We start from the raw sequence: 18,910 nt of genomic DNA, 5'->3' as shown, positions 1-18,910 counted from the left end.
TGGTGTCTACATCAGTAGACTTATTAAAAAGTCTGTTATGCTATTTATGGGTTATAGGAGAATAAACAAAGCAGTTCTTCTGTCTCAAAATGTTTGCCCATAGTCCCAGAGACCTTGGTGAAAGGCTAATGGAAATAGCCTTTATGAAAGGCCACACATTTTTAGAAGCATTCATCTGCTTTGCTTCAGGCTGTTTGCAGTGCTTTATAGTCCATAGAGTTTGGAAATCCTGAAAGTGCTTTTCTCAACTACTATTTTCCTTGTGTAGGGGGTCTTGGGAAATGAAAGCCAGAAATTTGCAACATGATCAAAATGTTGTGTACCATTAGAATTAAAGGTAATGTTTTGCTCAGAATAGGAAAGAGGGGGGAAATAAGCAAGTCTGGAAAAAAGAAATCAATGAGTGGTTAAAATAGAGCTGTTAAAATGGCAACACACAGACAGCCCGTGTATAAATATAGGCTAGCTCCTTAGCAGTGTTCTTATATGGTAGATCTGAGTGAAGGAAAAATATCAGCCTGTTCTCACTCCATACGAGCCTGAATGCTGGTTGGTAAGGTCTGATGCCATTTGTTTGGTGTCAGAAAAGGCTGTATATTACATGTCAGTTGTAATGACTCTTGTTTCTCTTTCTCTTGCAGGGACCTTCCTTAGCAATGTGAGAAGGGAATCGCACAAGCATACTGTGGATTTTTTATCTGTACATACCACTTGATTATTGTCTGTCTTCTACTGATCAACCCAAAAAGAAAGATCAAACAAAAACTGTTGTCAGCTCTGCCCTAGAGCCGCCTGAAATTTATGACTCCTTTTGGAGAAACTACCTGGACTGTTAGAAATGGAGCAGTTCAGGCTGTGTCTCTGATCAGCAGAGCTCTCTGCGTGGAGTACAGACATCAAGTTGCCTTAAGTCAAAGCATATGCAGGTTGCACTAATTGTTGTAACTCTACTGCTGATACCACTCCAGACTTCACTAGGACTTTCCAAGACAACAGTTTCTCACATAGCTTGAATGTTTGCAACTGATGTTTGAATATTTCTATTCGATCTGGTGTGGCTGTGCAAAGTCAAAGGAGTTTACTTTTTCCTGCTAAATTAATAGTGAATTTTGAAGCCTCCCTTCCAAGCGGGATCTGTGCTATGGCAGCAACCTACAGGCTTATGGTCACAACTGTGAACTGCTACAGCAGCGTGGTGATAGAACAGCACTTTCAGCACACAGTGCATTACTGCCCGGGGACTTGCCAGGTGTTTAAGCAAGGAGTTGCATGTATAGTTGCCCACCACAGCGTGTGTGCAGAACTCAGTGTCCAAGATGCCAACCTAGACCACAAAATTCCGGTTTCTGAAAACGGACTTGCCTTGCCTGGAAATGAGGACTATCAGCAAATACTCCTAAATAATCCAAGAATCAAAAAGGGCTCTTCTGTGCAAGCTTCCGGCAGTTTAAAAGACATTACTGGTGAGGCAATAAATCTCGCCAGTGGTAAAATAAAGGAATTCTCATTTGAGAAGCTCAAAAACTCTTCCAATCATGTGGCCTACAGAAAGGGGAGGAAAGTTCGTTCAGAATCATTCAGCAGACGATCATTTGATTTTGACATGATTTATGGGCACTTCAGCAATGATGAGAACTCTCCTCCGTGTGGCTTTTTGCAGAGTCCCTCACCTGTGGAGAAGTGGCAGGAGAGCAACGATGCTCCAGAAGTCAGTATGAATCCCATGGTTCCCTTCTCACCCCATTCCTTCTCTGACGAAAACTTCATTACCCAGATTTTGGAGAAGCACAAGCTGGATGGTTCTTCTGGTGGAGATATTAAAGTGTGCTTAGACATCTTGCTCAAGTGCTCAGAGGATCTGAAAAAGTGCACTGACATAATAAAGCACTGCATCAAAAAGAAATCAGCAGGCAGTGTTAGCGGAGGGAGTAGCAGCGATCCTCTGGCTAGTTCAGAAATGATATACATGAATCTGATGCGAAGATTTTCTTCATACCTGAAAAAGCTACCCTTTGAGTTCAAGCCACCCGGGCACAAGGAGGCAGGTGATCTTGGAGAATTAGTGAACTGTTTTCATGGCTTGCAGCAATCTCCCTTTTCCCCAATATTTGGAGATGAGCAGCCACCTAGATATGAAGATATTATTCAGCTTCCATCCTCAAATGCAGTTCCTGTCAGACCACCAGGTGACCAGTGTGAGGTGACAAGTGCCTCTCAGTCCATCCAAACAAGCACTGTGAGCTTTACCTCAAACTCCCTTTGCAGCACCTCCCAGGAGAACAGTGTGAGAGCTGTGAAAGATGCTTCTGTTCTACCTCAGTTACCAGCCACAAGCCCTTCAGACTGCACACCTTCCACTGAGGTTTTGTACATCGAGGAAGAGTCAGATGGGGAAAGAGTGTTAGAGAAAACAACGAGGGCAAAGGAGAAGGGGGACTGGGAGAGTTTAAAGCATAGCTACCAGCTATCTGGTTCTTCAGATGTGATTGCTGATGTTAAAGCAGAACCTACCAGGATAGGAGGTGAACTTTCTCACACTTCTGAGAAAAGTAATCTTTTAAAACCAATTTCAGATTCTGTACTGCGTGGTTCTCAAGGTGGCGTCTCCAAAGGAGAACAGACGTGCAAGATAGACAAGGATGAAATAGATAAACTGCTGCTGGACTTGGAGCACTTCTCTCAGAAAATGGAGAGTACTTTTAGGGAGCCCCCTCCAAAGGAGAGCGAACCTGCCTGTCTGCAGGTATTTGGCTGGCAGGGTAGGCCGGTACTACCTGTGGCTCTTGAACCCAAAAGTAAACCCAATGACCCCACTTCCCCTTTGTCAAAAATCGTGGAAACCAATGGTCATAAAATGGAAGAAGATGACAGAGCCCTTTTACTGCGTATCTTGGAAAGCATCGAGGACTTTGCCCAGGAACTAGTGGAATTCCAGACAGGCAAGGGAAGCTTGTCCAAGGAGAAAGAAGTGATGCAAATTCTTCAGGAAACATTATCAACTCCTTCACAGTCCCTCCTTGCAGGGCAAAAAAGCCATGCTGGGGCTGCCTCCAGAGACTCTGTTCCAGCTCTGATTCAGCAGGCACCAGAAGTAATTAAGGTAAGAGGATGAAGCCTTTGAGTGGATAATAAATGTGGAAAAAATGTGGAAAAAATGTTACGAGTGGTAAGCAGATCTTTTGATGCTGCGATGTGGAATAATGTGCTCAACCTGGCAGTAGTATTGATGCAAAAACAAAAAAGGAAACAAAAAATCTGAGCAAACAAAATGGGCCCTGACATGCAGTTTCACCTTTCACCTTGTCGTTTTCCTGATGGTGCTCCGGTAGTCTCCTGTTTGCTTCTACTTAAGTGGGTCCTATATAACAGAAGGGCTGAGGCAGTATTTCAGCTTATTGCTTTATTCCTGGGAGCAGGCACTGGGTTGGCTCTCACCAGTTCAGTGAGAACTGGGTGCTCCACCTTGCCCTTTCCCTTCTCAGAGTAACAGCTTCCTTTGTGCTGCTTATCGGTGGTTCCTGAAGAAAGATCCTCTGTGGTACAACAATGAAATCTAAGAAGATTTATTTATTTCCCTTCCTGTGTCCTCAATGCACAGAGTTGTTACGATATCCATGCTGCGCATTGCTCAAACAAGAAGCAGGATTTTTTCAGAAGGGTCTGGTTGGAAGCCTGCCTTAGAGGGAAGCCAAAGCTGTCTGTCCAGCTCCTCCTAGTACTTTCCATTTGAAAACAAGTGCCACACTTCCAAAACAATGCTGTACCAAGGTCCCTCGCACGTGCGCAGAAAGTATAGAGGGCTTCACTTCCCAAAATCCATTTTCCATTTATGTACTTGAGAAGGCATCCAGATTATCAGTAAACTCTCAGAGCTCTTTCCAGCAGGAGCGTGATTTGCATGTCTTCAAGATGTTTGATTTCCTGAAAATACAGGTATTTGGTGCAGTTCTGAAAGGGGTGGGATGGAGAGAAGAATTTATCTCCCTACACGACATGATTGAGATTTTTTTTCTCATTTTTAAGACTGCACTCCAAGAGTTTCTAATTTTTCTCTGTGCATCTTTGCTTGTGGAAAATGGCAAATATGACCTTGTTGGATATCTCTAGCAAGCCAAAAAAGCTTCTGCCTCAAAGAGTTTAACTAAGCAGCTTTAAAAGCTCTGAAGTAATCTTTTAATAACTATTCTTGCCTTATGTATTTACAAGATTTTTTTTAACTTGTGAACTTCAAACAAAAATTGATTGAGTGTGACATCTGCATTTTGTGGCTGCTTTTCTACAGTACCTGAGAACTTGGATACTCTTAGGCTGTCAAACAGCTTTTATCAGTTGGTTCCCTACTGGTTTGTTTCCCTCATTATCCCTGTGGTTTGTGCGTTAGTTTGCTCTTAGCCTGCCTTCACCAGACGTACAATGTGTACCAGTATTACAGGAGTTCCTCTCGCTTACTACAGCTCAGCTTTGTACATGTGCCTAGGACCAAAACTCACAGAAGAGAAGAAATGTCTTGGGAAAGCAGAGGAGACCTGGAGGGGCCTGTGCTGCACAGTGCAGCTGGTGCCTTCAGAGTGGGTTAGCCCTTAGCTGAGTGGACAGAAGTCACCTGAACTGCTAGTTAAATCAGCTTGCTCTGAGGTTTGGTGGCATTTATAGAGAATGTTTTGTGCTCGTCACCTCACCTGTAGGTGTAACACGTAGGATATATGTGAGTCTTCTTGGTTAACTCTGAATCTGGCTGGAGAATTTCTGTGAATTTCTGAAGTGTTTGTTGTATTTTCTTAGGGCTCGTAAATGATTATCAAATCATTGTACAGCATACATACAAAAGCAAACAAACAAAAAACTACCGGATCTAATATTGATGAAAATGCAGTGCAATTTTCATTTCTGATGCTTGTGGCAGTTCCAGTATTCCTTGAGCAATGTGGAAGGAAAGGTGAAGGCCAGGCTGTCTGTTGCCTCAGACTGGCCTATCTGCATTGAAATCTGTTTAACTTGCATCAGCAACAGATTTTTTCCCTTTATCGTAAGAGCTGGTTATGATCATCCATGCAGAACAATAGAATTTCTTGCCTCCTCAATTTCAAAACCAAAATATTTATAAATTAGGAAATGAATACTCAAGAAGTCCATCAATTTTTCAGAGCACATAATGAGCAAATCATGCTTCGTATAGGCAGTCTAGGAAGCTTTGCATGCTTCCAGGCTGTTTGACATTTCCCAATCTGAGATCCAGTTTTCCGCTGCTTATCTCTGGACTAAGTATTTAGTTTAAAATTTCCTGTTCTGTGTGTCTGCTGCAAGCTGATCTTTCTTATAAAATGTTTTTTGAAATACATGGTTCAGTGAAAATAATTCAGCTGTCTGACTAGCTAGAAGCTAGCAAAAAATATCCCAAATGTTTGCTAGTCCGAGAAGGAGCAGCAGCAAACCAACTAGCTGTATTCTTTGTCTGTAGGCAGGAGAGCAGTAAGGAGCAGAGCTTGGTTGGGCTGAGGTTGTGAGGTAAAACTAGAAACAGGGAGTAGGGGAGAAGTAGAAAGTGGGCTGTAGAATTTATCTGATCTACAGATGTGATGACTGCTAGATATTTTGGGGAGGTAGGAGGTGAAGTAAAGAGTTCTGCTTTTTGTTTAAAATGCCTTCTGCAGAGTTCTTGGAAAAGTCAAGGGTAGGTGTTTTTGACCTTAACCTCTCTGTGCCCTTGCCCTGCAACCTGTGCAGGATGGATGATTTGATGAAGCATTTAAATTAGGTTAATGAATGCTTGCAAAGTGCCTAGTACTCGAGTGAAGGTACGCAATAAGGTCTCTAAGAACCTTACATTCTCATTCTGCCTTCAGGTCAAGTTTGGAAGTGCAGGGCTCTGCTCCAAGCCCTGCTTGTGCATTCTGTTTTAAGAGCTGCTGGGTGAAGTTTGTGAATAGTCTTGAGAGCAGAAACCAGGACAGGAGTTTGATGCCAGAAGAGGCTGCCTCTTCACATCCTGCCTCCACCGAGCACCTCGTATCAAAAGCCTACTTGTGGTGCAGTGAGCTAGAGAGCGGTCCTGCCTCCTGTTTCTCTTCCTCATTTCTCCACTTCCATATTGCGTGGCTTTGAACTTTCTTTTTACTTACCCTGATGCTTATATACAAACTTAATATTTGGGACTTATTTTCTGCTAAATCAGTAATTAGAAAATTAGCTACGTTGAAGTGCAGTGGGTGGTACAGCTGCCTTTGGTCAAGGAGAGATGGACCTTGAAGCAGAAAGCTCAGAGCTTACAGGGCTTTTACATTAAATAATCACATTTTCTCAAAATGCATTTGTAATATAATGGAAAACTTTCTGGAATCAGATTTCCTCTACATATGTTATGAATTGTTTGGATCAGATGTTGTGATATCACTCAATTAAGTTATCTGCACTCTTTTCAAACATCAATGATTCATGCTTTCTAATCCCAAATGGTAAGAAAGGACATTTTGATTGTTTGATAATAGTAATTGAAATAAAGGAAAATAATAAATGAATCTTAAAGTATCTCAGAATCAAAAAATGACAAGAAAATTAGATGAAATTAAGGAATTTAAAGAACCAGTATTAACCACTTAAGGAGACGTTCCTGGCAGGTGGGCTAGTTTTGTACTCATGGCAGATACAGATTCTTCTTGCATTAAGTTGGTTTGTCTTAAAACAGACATCTGAAGGTTTTGGTGCAAAACTGATACACGTTGAATTTTTCAGCCTCATTGACTCTAAAACCAATAAGAAGTTATGCTGCTGCTGGAGAAGCTTGATCTGTTTTGAAGGCATTTGGAGCTGGTGCCCTTTTCAGCTATACAGAATGCACTGCGTTTTTGCAGCCAAACTTGTGCTACAGCTAAGCTAAATCCTGTGATGATTGAATCGTCTGAATGTTTTAGAACCAAGCCTCTAGCTCTAGGCACAGGTGGGATTCTGTCCGTGCTCTGATGGCTAATGAAGGCAATATGTACTTCTTTAGATACAACATCTTTCACCTTTGTGCTTTAAATTGGGTCACTCAAAGCAGAGGAATTTCCAAATTTGCCTGCATTTTGTTCAGTTGATAGGTACCCTGTTGATATACTTTCCTACTGCAGACTGTGAAACCATCCTTTTGCTTCCATTTTCTCAGAGTGCTGTATATTTCTGTCTTTATTCGTACCCTCCTTTGTGCTTTGAGGATAAGAGGTACCATACTAGGAACCTGCTATTTTGCAAAAATCTGGAATTCAGATTCTTCAAGCTTCAGCTGCAGTTTGCTTTTCTTTTTCTATGCTATCAAGATGGTGGTGTAACTCTCTGGAATCCTGAAGTGGTCGGTTTGTGAATGGGAAATCTTTATTTCAAGAAATAGTGAGTGTTTGCTGGGTTTGTGTGTCTCTTCCATTCATATGTCTTTTAAAGCACAGCGTAGCTGCTCTGGGTGCAGCTGTAGAGATAAGAGGTTCCTTGGGGCTACATTTCCTCTGCGATGTGTAAGCAAGGTGAGAGGTCAGTGGAAGATGAAGCAAGTACACTTGCCACAGATGACTGGGCATAAATCTTCTGACGTGCTGCTATATGAGATGTGCAGGGCTCCAAGTACAGTGAAGCCTCTTGTGCTCTGAGGGCATTGCCTTAATGTTTAGAAAAAATTGTTAGAGCAAGAAAATATTTGTTCCAATACTTCTGCATACAGATGCGTGTGCTTTTTACTTAACTGCAATTCCATTTAAAACTTTCCTGTCTTCCGTTTTCTTTTTTAGGACTCTTCTCATTCCTTTCCTTGTCCTGCCCCTCTGTTAGGCTGCACTTTCATTTGTGAGGCACGTGGCAAACTCAGCTGATGGCACTGATAACCTTGTGATTGTCTGGAGCTGTGTCCGTGAATATGCACCTGGACTTTGGAGCTGAAGAGTGCTCCCAGGTTGCACAATTCAGATATTTCAGATATAGCTCCAGTGACCTAACGGGACCTAAATGATGCTCCTGTGCTCCATTCTTGTTCAAATAGTCTTTCATGAAGAGCTGAATTGCACAGCCTAGACTTTTACCTTGTCCTGTTGAATGAGGAACAACAGGAGAAAAAAAACACCTTGGGATTTTTGCTACACAGTTATGAAAACATTAAAAAAATGCCTTATTTGTGTGCCTGCTGAGGGTATTTCAGAGAGGAGAAAAAAAAAAAGGGGTCTTTTCTTTATTAAATAGCCTAGCTGTATAAGAACAAACATATGTGATAATTAGAGCTTCCTTTTTGACAGCTTGTTTCTGTGTCTGCCTGTAGACCAGCCACAGCCTTTTAGGTGATGCTGTTTATGAATTAAGGTGGTGCAGAACATCAGAGCCACGCGTGGTCCATTAAAAGCTTTCTGTTAATGAGGCTCAGGGATACCTTTCTATTTCAGAGACAGTGTTTTATTAAAAGCAGCCTGGTTGGGCAGAAATTAGATGATGATCTCCATTACTTTGTAAAGAAAGTAAACTGGCAAGTAGCTAGAACTTCTCAAGTCAAAGACGAGAAGCTGGTTATGGGACTGCGTGTTTGTTCATCGTGTGCAGGAGGAACTGGACATTTGTACAGCCTTTGCTCAGCACTGTTGTGGTAGGAGAAGAGAACACACTTTGAATGAGCTTGCTTAGAGTTCTGTAGAAAAACAGTGGACCATCTACTGAGAATTGCTTTGCATCTGGGGAGCAGCATTTGCCTTGTGAGAGCTGTGGGAAATGTGAGGGAAAAGCATGGCACGTTTTGGTGTCTTTATAGAACAATTTTCATAGAATTGTAGAGTATCTCGACTTGGAAAGGAGCTATAAGGGTCATAGAGTTCAACTCCTGACTCTGCAATTGTATTCAAATGTCTGAGCTTATTATCCAGATCATCCCTATGTGCCTGTTTGGTGTTCAAGAAAGAAGATGATTCGCTTTTTCCAAGCAAGAAGGAAAAATTGATGTTTCCTGAAAATTACAGCCTCTGATTTAGCGTGGAACTAACGCTGGTGTCCTGCTTCATCACCTCAAACCACTGATGCTGTGTGTGTGGGTCTTGGCTGAGAGCGAGTGGTTTAACTCTAGCTGAGTCTGGCTGATGGCAGTTTGCACCTCGGGTTTCAGCACTGAGCACAAGTAAGAACTATTGGGGAAGATGGTATATTTAGCCACTTCTGCTGCCTGTTTAATTTTAGCACTCTGGTAGTGGTGGTGGGTGCTTCCTTTCCCATATTGCCCCTGGCCTATTACAAGCCAAGGACAGATTGTCTGTCATGTAGCCAGCAGGGAAATAGATTCTGTTTTAGATCATGTTTCTCAATTAAAGTATTACAAGGCAGAAGATCCTGGTGGTACTGAAAGATACCTTGTATATCAGTTAAAAAAGGAAGGCCTGGCTTCAGGAATGAGACCCAATCTTTAGATGCCCTCCTTGTGAAGAGAGAGAAGACTTGGTATGCTTCTACATGAAGCCTTTTGCCATTTTTTGCCACTAAAAATCAAAGCCAAGACAACAACCTACTGGTTTTGACGTGGTTGGCGTGGTGTCCTACCGAGTCCTTGTGCCTCTTCTGGAGAGTGCAGCATCTGCTTAGAGCTGACCAGGATGATGATCAAGGAGAGTTCTCTGCGGAGGGACCCAGACCTGGGAGGGGAGCTGGCCTTCCTTGCCAAGGGCTGTGACTTTGTTCTCCCATCTCGGTTCAAGAAGAGGCTGAAATCATTCCAGCAGGCCCAGGTTTGATTGCTTGGAGTTTCTTTCACTTTTTCTGTTGCTTTGTATTTTATTTTTTTTTTTAAATTGGATTAGAGAGTCAAACTGTGTCCCCTCTAGGCGTGTCTATTTGCAGAAAGGTATTTGCAGCCAGATACCAGCAGGTTTAAAAATAAACCTTCCAGGCTTACAGCGTGGAGTTAAAAAGTCTTTGTAAACAAGGGGAAAAAATTAACAGGAAGGGCATTGGTTTAATAGGGAGAAATTGTGGAAGTCTATTAGGTCTTTTCTGCCTTTTTATTAATTAAGAAAAGCCCTATTTGTGTAATTGCTCTGAAGGTGTCCTGTTCCATGTGGAATGGCCACAGCTTTCTGCTGCACTGAGAAGGCTGCACTCTCTGCTACTCAGGTTTGTGTGCAGACCTGCCTGCTTGATTTTGGAGAAGAATTTATCATCCCAAAGTGCTTAATTGGGCTCCTTCCTAGTCTCTGTGGGCTGTGGCTGAAGGCGATATAGCCACAGAAATGAAAATTGCACTGAAGATATGTTGCTTGGTAAACCCCATCTTCTATACTCAAGTTGTGGGACAGCCAGAAAAGGTTGGAGCAATTTGTGCTGTGCCACCAGGTCGGCGTGTGGCCACTCCACATTCATGGTGAGGGATGCTGGAATCTGCCCATCTAGGGCTTCATCTCCATTAAAATAGTGACCCAGTAACAGTGTTAAAAAGTTGAAATTAACAGTGGTGCAGCTGTTTCCTAATAAACAGCTATTAAAATAGTTCCAGAGTCTACTGTAGCATGAGGCTCATTTTTTTTTCTTCTATGATTTCTGGTGACAGGTTAAAGCATGTGTATAAGGTTAATCTCTGGAACATGTTTTTTGCTCCCTAGGGGAGAACTGTATGAAGTAATGATGTGTAGTAATGGTTTGGGCGGGGACCGTGAGCAATTTAGAAGCCTAATGAGAACCATGCAGTGCAGCTAAGAATGTTCCACTCTCCAGCATTGGCTTAGTTGTGTTTGTCTGACCACCTAAGGATGTGATTAGGGTGTGGTTTTCAGGGAGAGAGCAGATTTCCTAGTAGACCAACTGGAAAAGTTGTGGTGAGCCTTTGGTAGGTGAGTCCTGGCTGGGCTGAGCGCAGTGAGGCTAACTGCAGGTCCAAGGCAGGTGAGCTGATGCAGTGGGCAGCTGCAGCTGGGAGGAGATGGGCTTCCTCCTCTCTCAAGTGTTTGCTCCCTTTTGCATCCTTCTCATCGTGTCTCCAGTCTCGCTAAGTCTGTTTTCTGCCTTTCCAAGCAGGTTAAATCAATTTGTAGAGGGGTCTGGCAAGCTTGCTAAGCAGCGACGACATCTGTTCAGGAGTGGAGATGGGAATTCTCCCTCTTGGCAGCATGGAGGTGTTAATTTTTGTGCCTTGCAGAGCTATACCTTGTGTTAGACTGGGTGTATGAGGTGACCTGAGAGTAAGGTAATTGGATTTGCTAAGTACAGGAAAAAGTGCTTGCAGGAAGAAAGGTGAAAAGACAGCAGTAGGGAGTGGAGATGAGTGACAGATGGCCACGTGTAGATGTTAGCAAGAGAGGCTGGGGAGCAAAATGCATTTTTTTATGGTAGGATCAGAGAGCCTTCCATAGCAGTGATGGTAGGAAGAGACCTCTGGAGGCCTCTAATCCAGCATCTTGCATGTAGGAGGATAGAAAGACTATCACTGATGCTAGATCACATCAGCACTGGCTTTTTACGAGTCTTGGAAGCTCCTCAGGCATGGGGATTCCCCCCAGCCCTTTCAATGGCCCCTTCCTGGCCGTATTTCTCTCACTTAACCTTTGGTTCCTACTGTCCACTGCTCCCAGTCTGCAACTTACAGCTGTTACTTTTTACACCATGTATCACTACTATCACAGCCTGGTGCATCATTTGCTTTTATTTGCAGTCAGGCCATGCTGCAGGCTTCTGTTCAGCCTGGTGCACCCCATGTTCTTTTCAGCAGGGCTGTTGTGCAGACAGGGGTGGGGCTGGCGGTGGGGGTTACAGTGCCCCGCTGCAGAGCTTGGCACTTCTGGAAGCAGCTGGAGGTTTGCTGAGGTCTCCTGTGCTGGAGGTTCTGCCTTTTTCCGTGCTGACCTTCCCCCTAGGTAAGTATCTGCTGATTGAGGCAGAGGAGAGCTGCAGAGGGGGTTGTATCCCTGTTGTCCCTTTGAGTGCAAATGTTCTCTGGTGGCTTTGTATCTTCCATGGAGCTTTCAGTAGATGCTTGGGCTCTGAGCTGAAGTATATCAGTCACAGGAAGAGCAGTGCAATATCTGTAGGCACATTAGCAGCGGAGGCGTGAGATCTGTATTTTCAGAACTCAGCTGGATAAGGCCATTAGGAACTTGATCTAGGCTTAGAGGTGGCCTTGTGTCCCTTCCCACCTACGTTCTTTATGGTTCTGTGTTACACAGAGTTTGTTTTCATTTGTTTTGCTGCAGTGGGACTCTGCTTCTGCTGGTGAGTTTACATTTGTAGTAGAAAAAAAAAAATCTATCCAGAAATGCAGTTTATCGTAGCTTCTCCATGATGCTGGCAGTCATATGCATAAGAACCTTTGTTGTTTTTTTTTTTTGAGACGGGAAAGAGACAGCAGAAGGATATAATTATGGGAAAGGAGTTCAGGAAAAGAAGGGAAAGTCTTGGGCTGTTGATACAAATCAGCTCTGGAGAACTGATTATGTCTGAGGATGGCCTGTGTCCAGTTATCATCAGACTTCAGCAAGACAGGAACAGTAAAAAGGAAAGGAGACATTAAGTCAGCATTGTGGACTGCAAGTAACCAGGCTGAGTCACTGTACCCTAGAAAAAGGATCAGAGAATCATATTTAGAAGAAAACAAATAACTGGTAAATTCAAAGACCCTGGTGGGGATTAAAGGCCAGGAGAAAAGAACAGAAAATATTACAGCACTTAATGTGATACTGCTTTCTCTCTGGAGCTGTCTGCTGCCTGAGAGACAGACTGCGATGGGAGAGCTTTTCTGCTTTGTTTGTGTAGCTACAGTGCGGCTGCTTTTCTGTCTGCTTTATTTATAGTGCAGATGTCACTGTTTTAGCCTGTCCATAAATAAATTGTATGATTGGCAAGAGATGATTCAGTGGATAGACAGATTTTACTTACAGGTAACATAAACCACCCTACAAAGCAGTATTAAAAAACATTTTTTGATGTTGCTTTCCTTTATTTAATTAAAAAAAAAAAGGACAATCAGCTATTGGTAGCAAAGATTTATGTAGCATTCACAGTTTACTTCCTTAGCAGTCATTCTTGAAAATGCACCTCTCTTCTGGAGAAATGTTGCACTAAGCAAACAGCATTTTGGGGTAACTTCTTGCAATAAGGAATGTTTCCTACCAAGAAGTGCCACAGAACTCCCCTCATATTGCTTCCTTTGTTTTTGCCATGAGCTGCTCACAAACATTTCTCATTAACTCCCTGCTGTGTCCATAGCAGTTGACATCTGGATTTACCCATCCCAGAAGCATTTTCACACAGCGTTGGTTTTTTCAGCAGGACAAAAAAAACCCAAAAACCAAGATTATTCTCAGGAGAAGTATCTTTCAGAGCTAATTACTGCCTGTTATCCTTGTTGTTGCAGACAGCTCGTTCCTTATATGAGAAGGAGGCGACAAAGCTCAAAAATGTTCGTTTTATTCCTGCAGTAGAACCTTCCAGAAGGAAGCAATTAGTGAGCTCAGTGTCCACCTCATGTGCCTTGGACTGAGCCGGAGTTATTGACTGAGCCTTTCTGGGAAGATCAGCTGCAAACCTGTGTCTGTACAGGTTTCCTACTTGGAGGCTTAGGAGCATTCCCTCTATGTGTCCTATAGGTCTATGGACCTATCTAGAACCTCTTGCATTGCTCTGTGGTTGTGCATCAGAAAATTCACATCGATCGTGGGGGTCTGGCTCCTGTCTTACATGAGCTGGTGCCAAAGCTTGCTGACTGATTGGCTCTGCTTCCAGCAAGTGGGGTCAGACCAAATGCACTCTTATGGGATGTTCAGCTGGAGTCCTGCATCCTGCACTGCTACTATGGGATGTGCACTACACAGAAGAGGAAGAAAATGACACAGTGCTGTTATGGCAGCATGCTCTGGGGATCTGCCTACGAAGAAGAAAATAGTATTTTATTATTCACTTTTACTGTAAGGGAATGAGGACATTGTTAAAGTGAAGAGTCTTTTGAAAGAACACCGTTTCTTTGTTTTTGTTTTGTGGGCATTTTTGCTAAATTTGAGTCATTCTTTTTATTTCATCGAAGTCCTGGCAACTAGGAGTGCATGTTTGCATCAGGGAGATTAATGAGCAATAAACCTGTTTCTGAGAAGTGGGTCTTCAAGACAAACCGGTGTTAAGTCCTATTACAGGAGTTGAGTGGCTGGAGATGGCACCCTGATGTCTGTTCCAGCTTTGTTGTGTATGAATACAGCATTGTTAGAGAGCAGCATGGCTTTTCCCTCTGCTGGAATCTGGACGGTGAAGCAGCTGAGAGTTGGGTCGTGGCTGGAAGCCTCCCGTATCTGGTCAGTGCAGACGGGGTGCCACAGGCTGACAAACAAACAGTCCTGTGCCTTTCTGCTGCCCAAATCACCAGCTTGGTTTAGAAAACAACTTCCCGAGTAGTTGGAGATTGGAGACCTCTTGTAAAGGGAGGAGAGGAGCACTTCAGGAACCCCAAACTCCAGGGTAGTGCAGAGCACATAGAACTACAGAGCAGTTGTAGAATAGAAGTGTGCTTGGGCTGGCACATGTGTATCAGCACATGTGTTCGTGCTCCTGAAATGGGATGTTTGGAAGAAGGAAGAGGTCCTTCCTATTTAAAAGGAAGCAGAGAAGTGAAGAGGAAGAAAGTCTTTCCATCTCTGATTTTCCAGATCTTTGAGGAACAGATTATGAAGTGTTTTAAAAACTACAGAGAAAGTGGCTCAAGGAAGCTCTTACAATTATTATTCCTTCAGCTCCCTGAAAGCAAACTCATGGCAAGTTGGGTTATTCAGTGTGTGTTAAGGGAAAGCTCCAAGTTTCTGGAAAATACTAAGGCAAGGAATTTAGTCAGTTCATCATAGCATTCTTTGGTATTTAATAAACTCAGTCTTGGATACTATATCCTAAAACAATTCTGTTTTGAACTATTTAGAGTAAATAAACTGAAAGTTGCAGCTGTATTTACTTGACTATTTCCTTATTAGCCTCTTATCACATATGTTGTTACGTTAATAATAGCTCTTACATTTGAACCATTGTGCAGTAGGCAGTCCTATTGCCTTTTCTCAAGAGAGCATGTGTTCATGGGGGGGCAAGGAATGTTTTTTTTAATCCCTGGAAAATCCGATGTCTGAGTTCTACTGCTGATACTGGAATGTCTGTTTGTGGGGCAGGTTGGCAACACAGTGAGCAGCATAAGAAGAAACAGCAAGCATTGCCCTTGTTCTACGGTACTGCTGAATTGCAGAGTATTTTCTCCTGTGATTAAACAGTGTGTTATAACCCACAGCTACAAACAAAATGCACAGAAACTGTGTAGAAGCTGCCTTAGATGTGACGTGTTTGACCAATGTTTGATATTGCAACGATTCTTAGATTTGTTGTTTAAGTCAAACATTTTTATCCCTTTAGCTGATGGTTTAAATTTTTTTCTTTTTCACACTGTTTAACAAAAAAAAAACAACGTTTATTCATTGTATTTTCAGGTTCAAAGTAAGCAAGAGAAGAAACCTGGAACGTCATCCCCAGTCCCTTTGAACTCAGTGGTTAGCCCTTGTGCTCTGCCTGTGAATAAAGCCACCAGCAGTACCCCTTTGTCCGCAAACATTCCACGTTTCTACTTCCCTAAAGGACTTCCAAACGTCTGCACTAATCATGAAGAGATCATTGCCAGGATTGAAGCAGCCTTCACAGAGTTTGAAGATGAGAAAGCCAACATCTGTGAAATGGGAAAAATTGCAAAGGTAACCTCTCTAGATTTCTTTACTTCTTGGGAAGGAAGAAAGGCTGAAACTAAAGCTAATAAATACCTTTTATTTTTCTTTTAGTGAAAAACAATCCAAAATTCTTTTGCTCTGATTATTTTTTCCTTTTAGATTAGGAAAATAATTAACAAAACGAGTTCAGTTAAATTGTCCGTGGGAAAAGATTGCTGTTTGTCGTGACTGATGTGTATGCTCCATCTTACTCGGATTTGCAAAATCCTTCTTCCAGACTTTTTGGCAAATAAAAAACGTGTTTGTTTTTCTATTTGTCCATAGTTATGCTTAGAAGATAGCAGAAATGTAAAGTGCCTCTGTGGCTTCAGATAGTGCTGGTTACCTTCTCTGTGGCTAGCTGTCGTACTGATCTAGACATGATCTATGTACACTGCAACAGCATTGCTTGGGAAAGGAATTTCCAACCTATGCCACCTTGGGCATAGCAGAAGAGGAAGATGCTTAGTCAGCCCTACTCCACTGAGTTGCATATGTTTAATGTCCACAATGTCAGCAGGCTTGGAGTTGCTACAGTCTGTTAATGATTTCTTGGCTTGAGAGAACAAAACACAGCACTTGTGTGGGAGCACGATGCAGATGGGCTGTTCTATTTTCCTCTTCTTCCATCGTGGATTTTAGTAATGCTAATCTAAGACTGGCAGTTGTCAGATGCACCTCATATGTTCAGCTTGTCCTGCGTGTGAGTGCATCTGTGGCACTATAGATTGAGCAGTGATGTTCTGTCCAAGGGGAGGGCTTGTTTTCTAAGAGGCAAGCTTCGGTTTGTTTTTAGAGTGTTACACTTGTAAGCCATCTCTGAAAACATAATTTCTTAGCTTGACCAAAATAAGTTTTGAAATTGGTTTTATGACAAGACAGTTAACTGTGTGTAGCTTGTCATATTCAATCTGGGAAAAGCAGGAGAGCTGCATAGAAGAGACTTTTGCCTTTCTGTTTGGTCTCTGCAACCATCTCTAAATGGATGTGCTCTATGTTGTTCAGTTGTTCTGTGGCTTGCTGCCGTTCTCTGGGACTGTTGGGAATGGTACATGTTTGGAGGCTCTAAAGGAAATGCAGGAGAGCCAGCTACACAAAGAAAACTGCAGAAAATAAATGTTATTTTTCTTTGGAATAGCAGAGCACCTGCGGAAATGCGGTCACCTGACAGAAGAATGGCTTAATCCTAACATGTTTATTTTTTACCATTCTGAAAGCTACCCAGGTAGAAATGCTAATGCAGTGGTTAATTAGAATGTTGTGGTCAGAGAGTCCTGTTGGAATTGGCCGCTTTCCATTTCTGCTTTCATATTCTATTATCTTGCTGAGATTTAGCAGTGCTGGGAATGAGTGCTGGAGTGGCTGCTCATTTCACATTCAGACATTCAATTGCTAATTGTCTGAGGTGTTCCAGCCCATGGCAGGGATGTTGGAATTAAACGATCTTTGAGGCCCATTCTAACCCAAACCATTCTGTGGTTTGTAACTGGACTTGAAGTTCCCTTACTGTTAATGAGAAGTTAGCTCATAGGAAATGGATTATCCTGTCCTCAGGTGTGTTTGTGAGGTAGCTGGCATGGATGGTCCTTTGGAGGTTCCTATATTCACCCATTTGGCAGAGTAGTTTAGTCAAAGTCAGATCTGAAGAGTCTGACCATTTCTGGACGGACAGGATGTATTTCTCAGTTACTTACAAAGGCATATAAGGGTGGATTCTGAACCTTAGCACACAGTAAACAGCTTTTTGACTAAGCCATTACTGCTTCAGTTCCTGTATGTGAAAGTCCTCAAGGTGATATCAGTGCATAAACAATTCAGTGTGACTTCTCTTTGTTCCTGTGTTTCATTGCAGATATGTGGCTGCCCACTCTACTGGAAAGCACCTATGTTCAGTGCATCAGGAGGACAAAGGACAGGATGTGTATCTGTGCACTCATTTGTGTCTTTGTGGAGAAAGTGAGTATAGAAAATGCAAAGTTCTTTTTCTAGAAAAAGGTAAATTTGCCTTGGAAGAATCTTTTCCTTCTATCGTTCTTTTGAAGGCTTTGTCCCTTTTTTTAGAAAAAATCAATGGCTTAAAAATCTGTTTTTCCTTTCCTATAAATTGCTGAACACTGATGCTATGCCATGTACATCAGTAAAATTAACATCAATTGTATAGATGATTAAACATGCTGTTTTGTTTGACTCCTGGAAATGTCAGCTACTGTAAGATAGCTGCTAAATGTTAATGATTCCTGGATATGTTTGTCTGGGGCCTTGTCGATGCACTGGTGTGCTGAGTGAGCCTGATTTGGGAACGAGGGGAGGTAGCCTGTTGCAGGGCAGGAAGAAGGAATGTGAAATAAAAGCGTACAAGTAGGCCAAACTCAGCTTTGATAGTTGTTACCTTCTTCACACACACTCTGTAATAACTGTGTGGGTTTTGGTAATTGTTTCCTCGTACCGCTGTCAAAACTTCTTTTTGAAATTGAAAGCTCTTGCATGTATCATGCTTGGACTTAGAGGTGGTAGGTGGAACAGACCTTTCTCTTGCCTAATCTTTTTCTCCAGGGCAGTTCAGTCTTTGTGAAACACTTGAACAGCATCTCCGCCTCCTATCCAGAGATACTTCTACTTTTTGATTTAGATTCTTGAAATAGTCTTTAATCCTGAGTTTCCAAAATATTTCCTATGACAATGTTGTCAAAACAGCCGAGTTACCCTGGCAAAATTACATGGATGTTGGGATGACTGTGATCACTAAGTTGTTCTTGACAAGGGCAACATTTTTTCCTTCTTGAAGTTCCTCCAGCTAATCCAAATTAATCCCTTATGTATGATAGCACATTTTTGCTCCCACTGATTTGCACATCCTGCAGATTATTGCAAACTGTGGTTGTGCTTCTTTTCTGTATTCCTTTAATCCACACCGTTTCCAAGTTGTTTTAAAAATGTTTTCTTCACTTTGATTTCTCTCTAGAGACTTTATTTTTTGTCCTTCCTTCTGACAGTTGTAACAGTTGTAACAATTAATTCTGGAAACATGATACTCGAAATAAAGGTAGTGTTTTTTGTAAAGCTGCACTACAACTGTATGAACACAACCTTAATTTCAAAACAGGAATGTGTAATGGCTTAAGTCTATTTTTAAGCATCTTAGTAAGTGGTCTGACTTTTCAGAATGCTGTGTGCATACCAATCTCACTTGAAGTCAATAGGAATTGCTGTGTGTA

General features: G+C 42.3%; 1 protein-coding gene across 1 annotated transcript; it reads left to right on the top strand.

The window, feature by feature from the left end:
- Window positions 1-641: 641 nt before the first annotated feature.
- On the top strand, window positions 642-17,677 carry LOC104912609 (serine/threonine-protein phosphatase 2A regulatory subunit B'' subunit alpha-like). The gene is made up of 3 exons (XM_019619006.1): window positions 642-3,100; window positions 15,426-15,683; window positions 17,548-17,677. The coding sequence occupies exons 1-3, from the start codon at window positions 1,142-1,144 to the stop codon at window positions 17,653-17,655; spliced, it is 2,325 nt and encodes a 774-aa protein (XP_019474551.1). The 5' UTR covers window positions 642-1,141; the 3' UTR covers window positions 17,656-17,677.
- Window positions 17,678-18,910: the final 1,233 nt, after the last annotated feature.

Source organism: Meleagris gallopavo, chromosome 11 (assembly GCF_000146605.3).
Source record: "Meleagris gallopavo isolate NT-WF06-2002-E0010 breed Aviagen turkey brand Nicholas breeding stock chromosome 11, Turkey_5.1, whole genome shotgun sequence".
Lineage (NCBI taxonomy): Eukaryota > Metazoa > Chordata > Aves > Galliformes > Phasianidae > Meleagris > Meleagris gallopavo.
This window is presented reverse-complemented; position numbering and strand designations above follow the sequence as displayed.

Excerpts from the sequence above, each read along its gene's own strand:
- LOC104912609 (XM_019619006.1), top strand. The coding sequence starts at position 1,142 with ATGGCAGCAACCTACAGGCTTATGGTCACAACTGTGAACTGCTACAGC. Across the intron at positions 3,101-15,425 it reads AGGCACCAGAAGTAATTAAG|GTTCAAAGTAAGCAAGAGAA; the intron begins GTAAGAGGATGA and ends TTGTATTTTCAG. Across the intron at positions 15,684-17,547 it reads AAATGGGAAAAATTGCAAAG|ATATGTGGCTGCCCACTCTA; the intron begins GTAACCTCTCTA and ends GTTTCATTGCAG.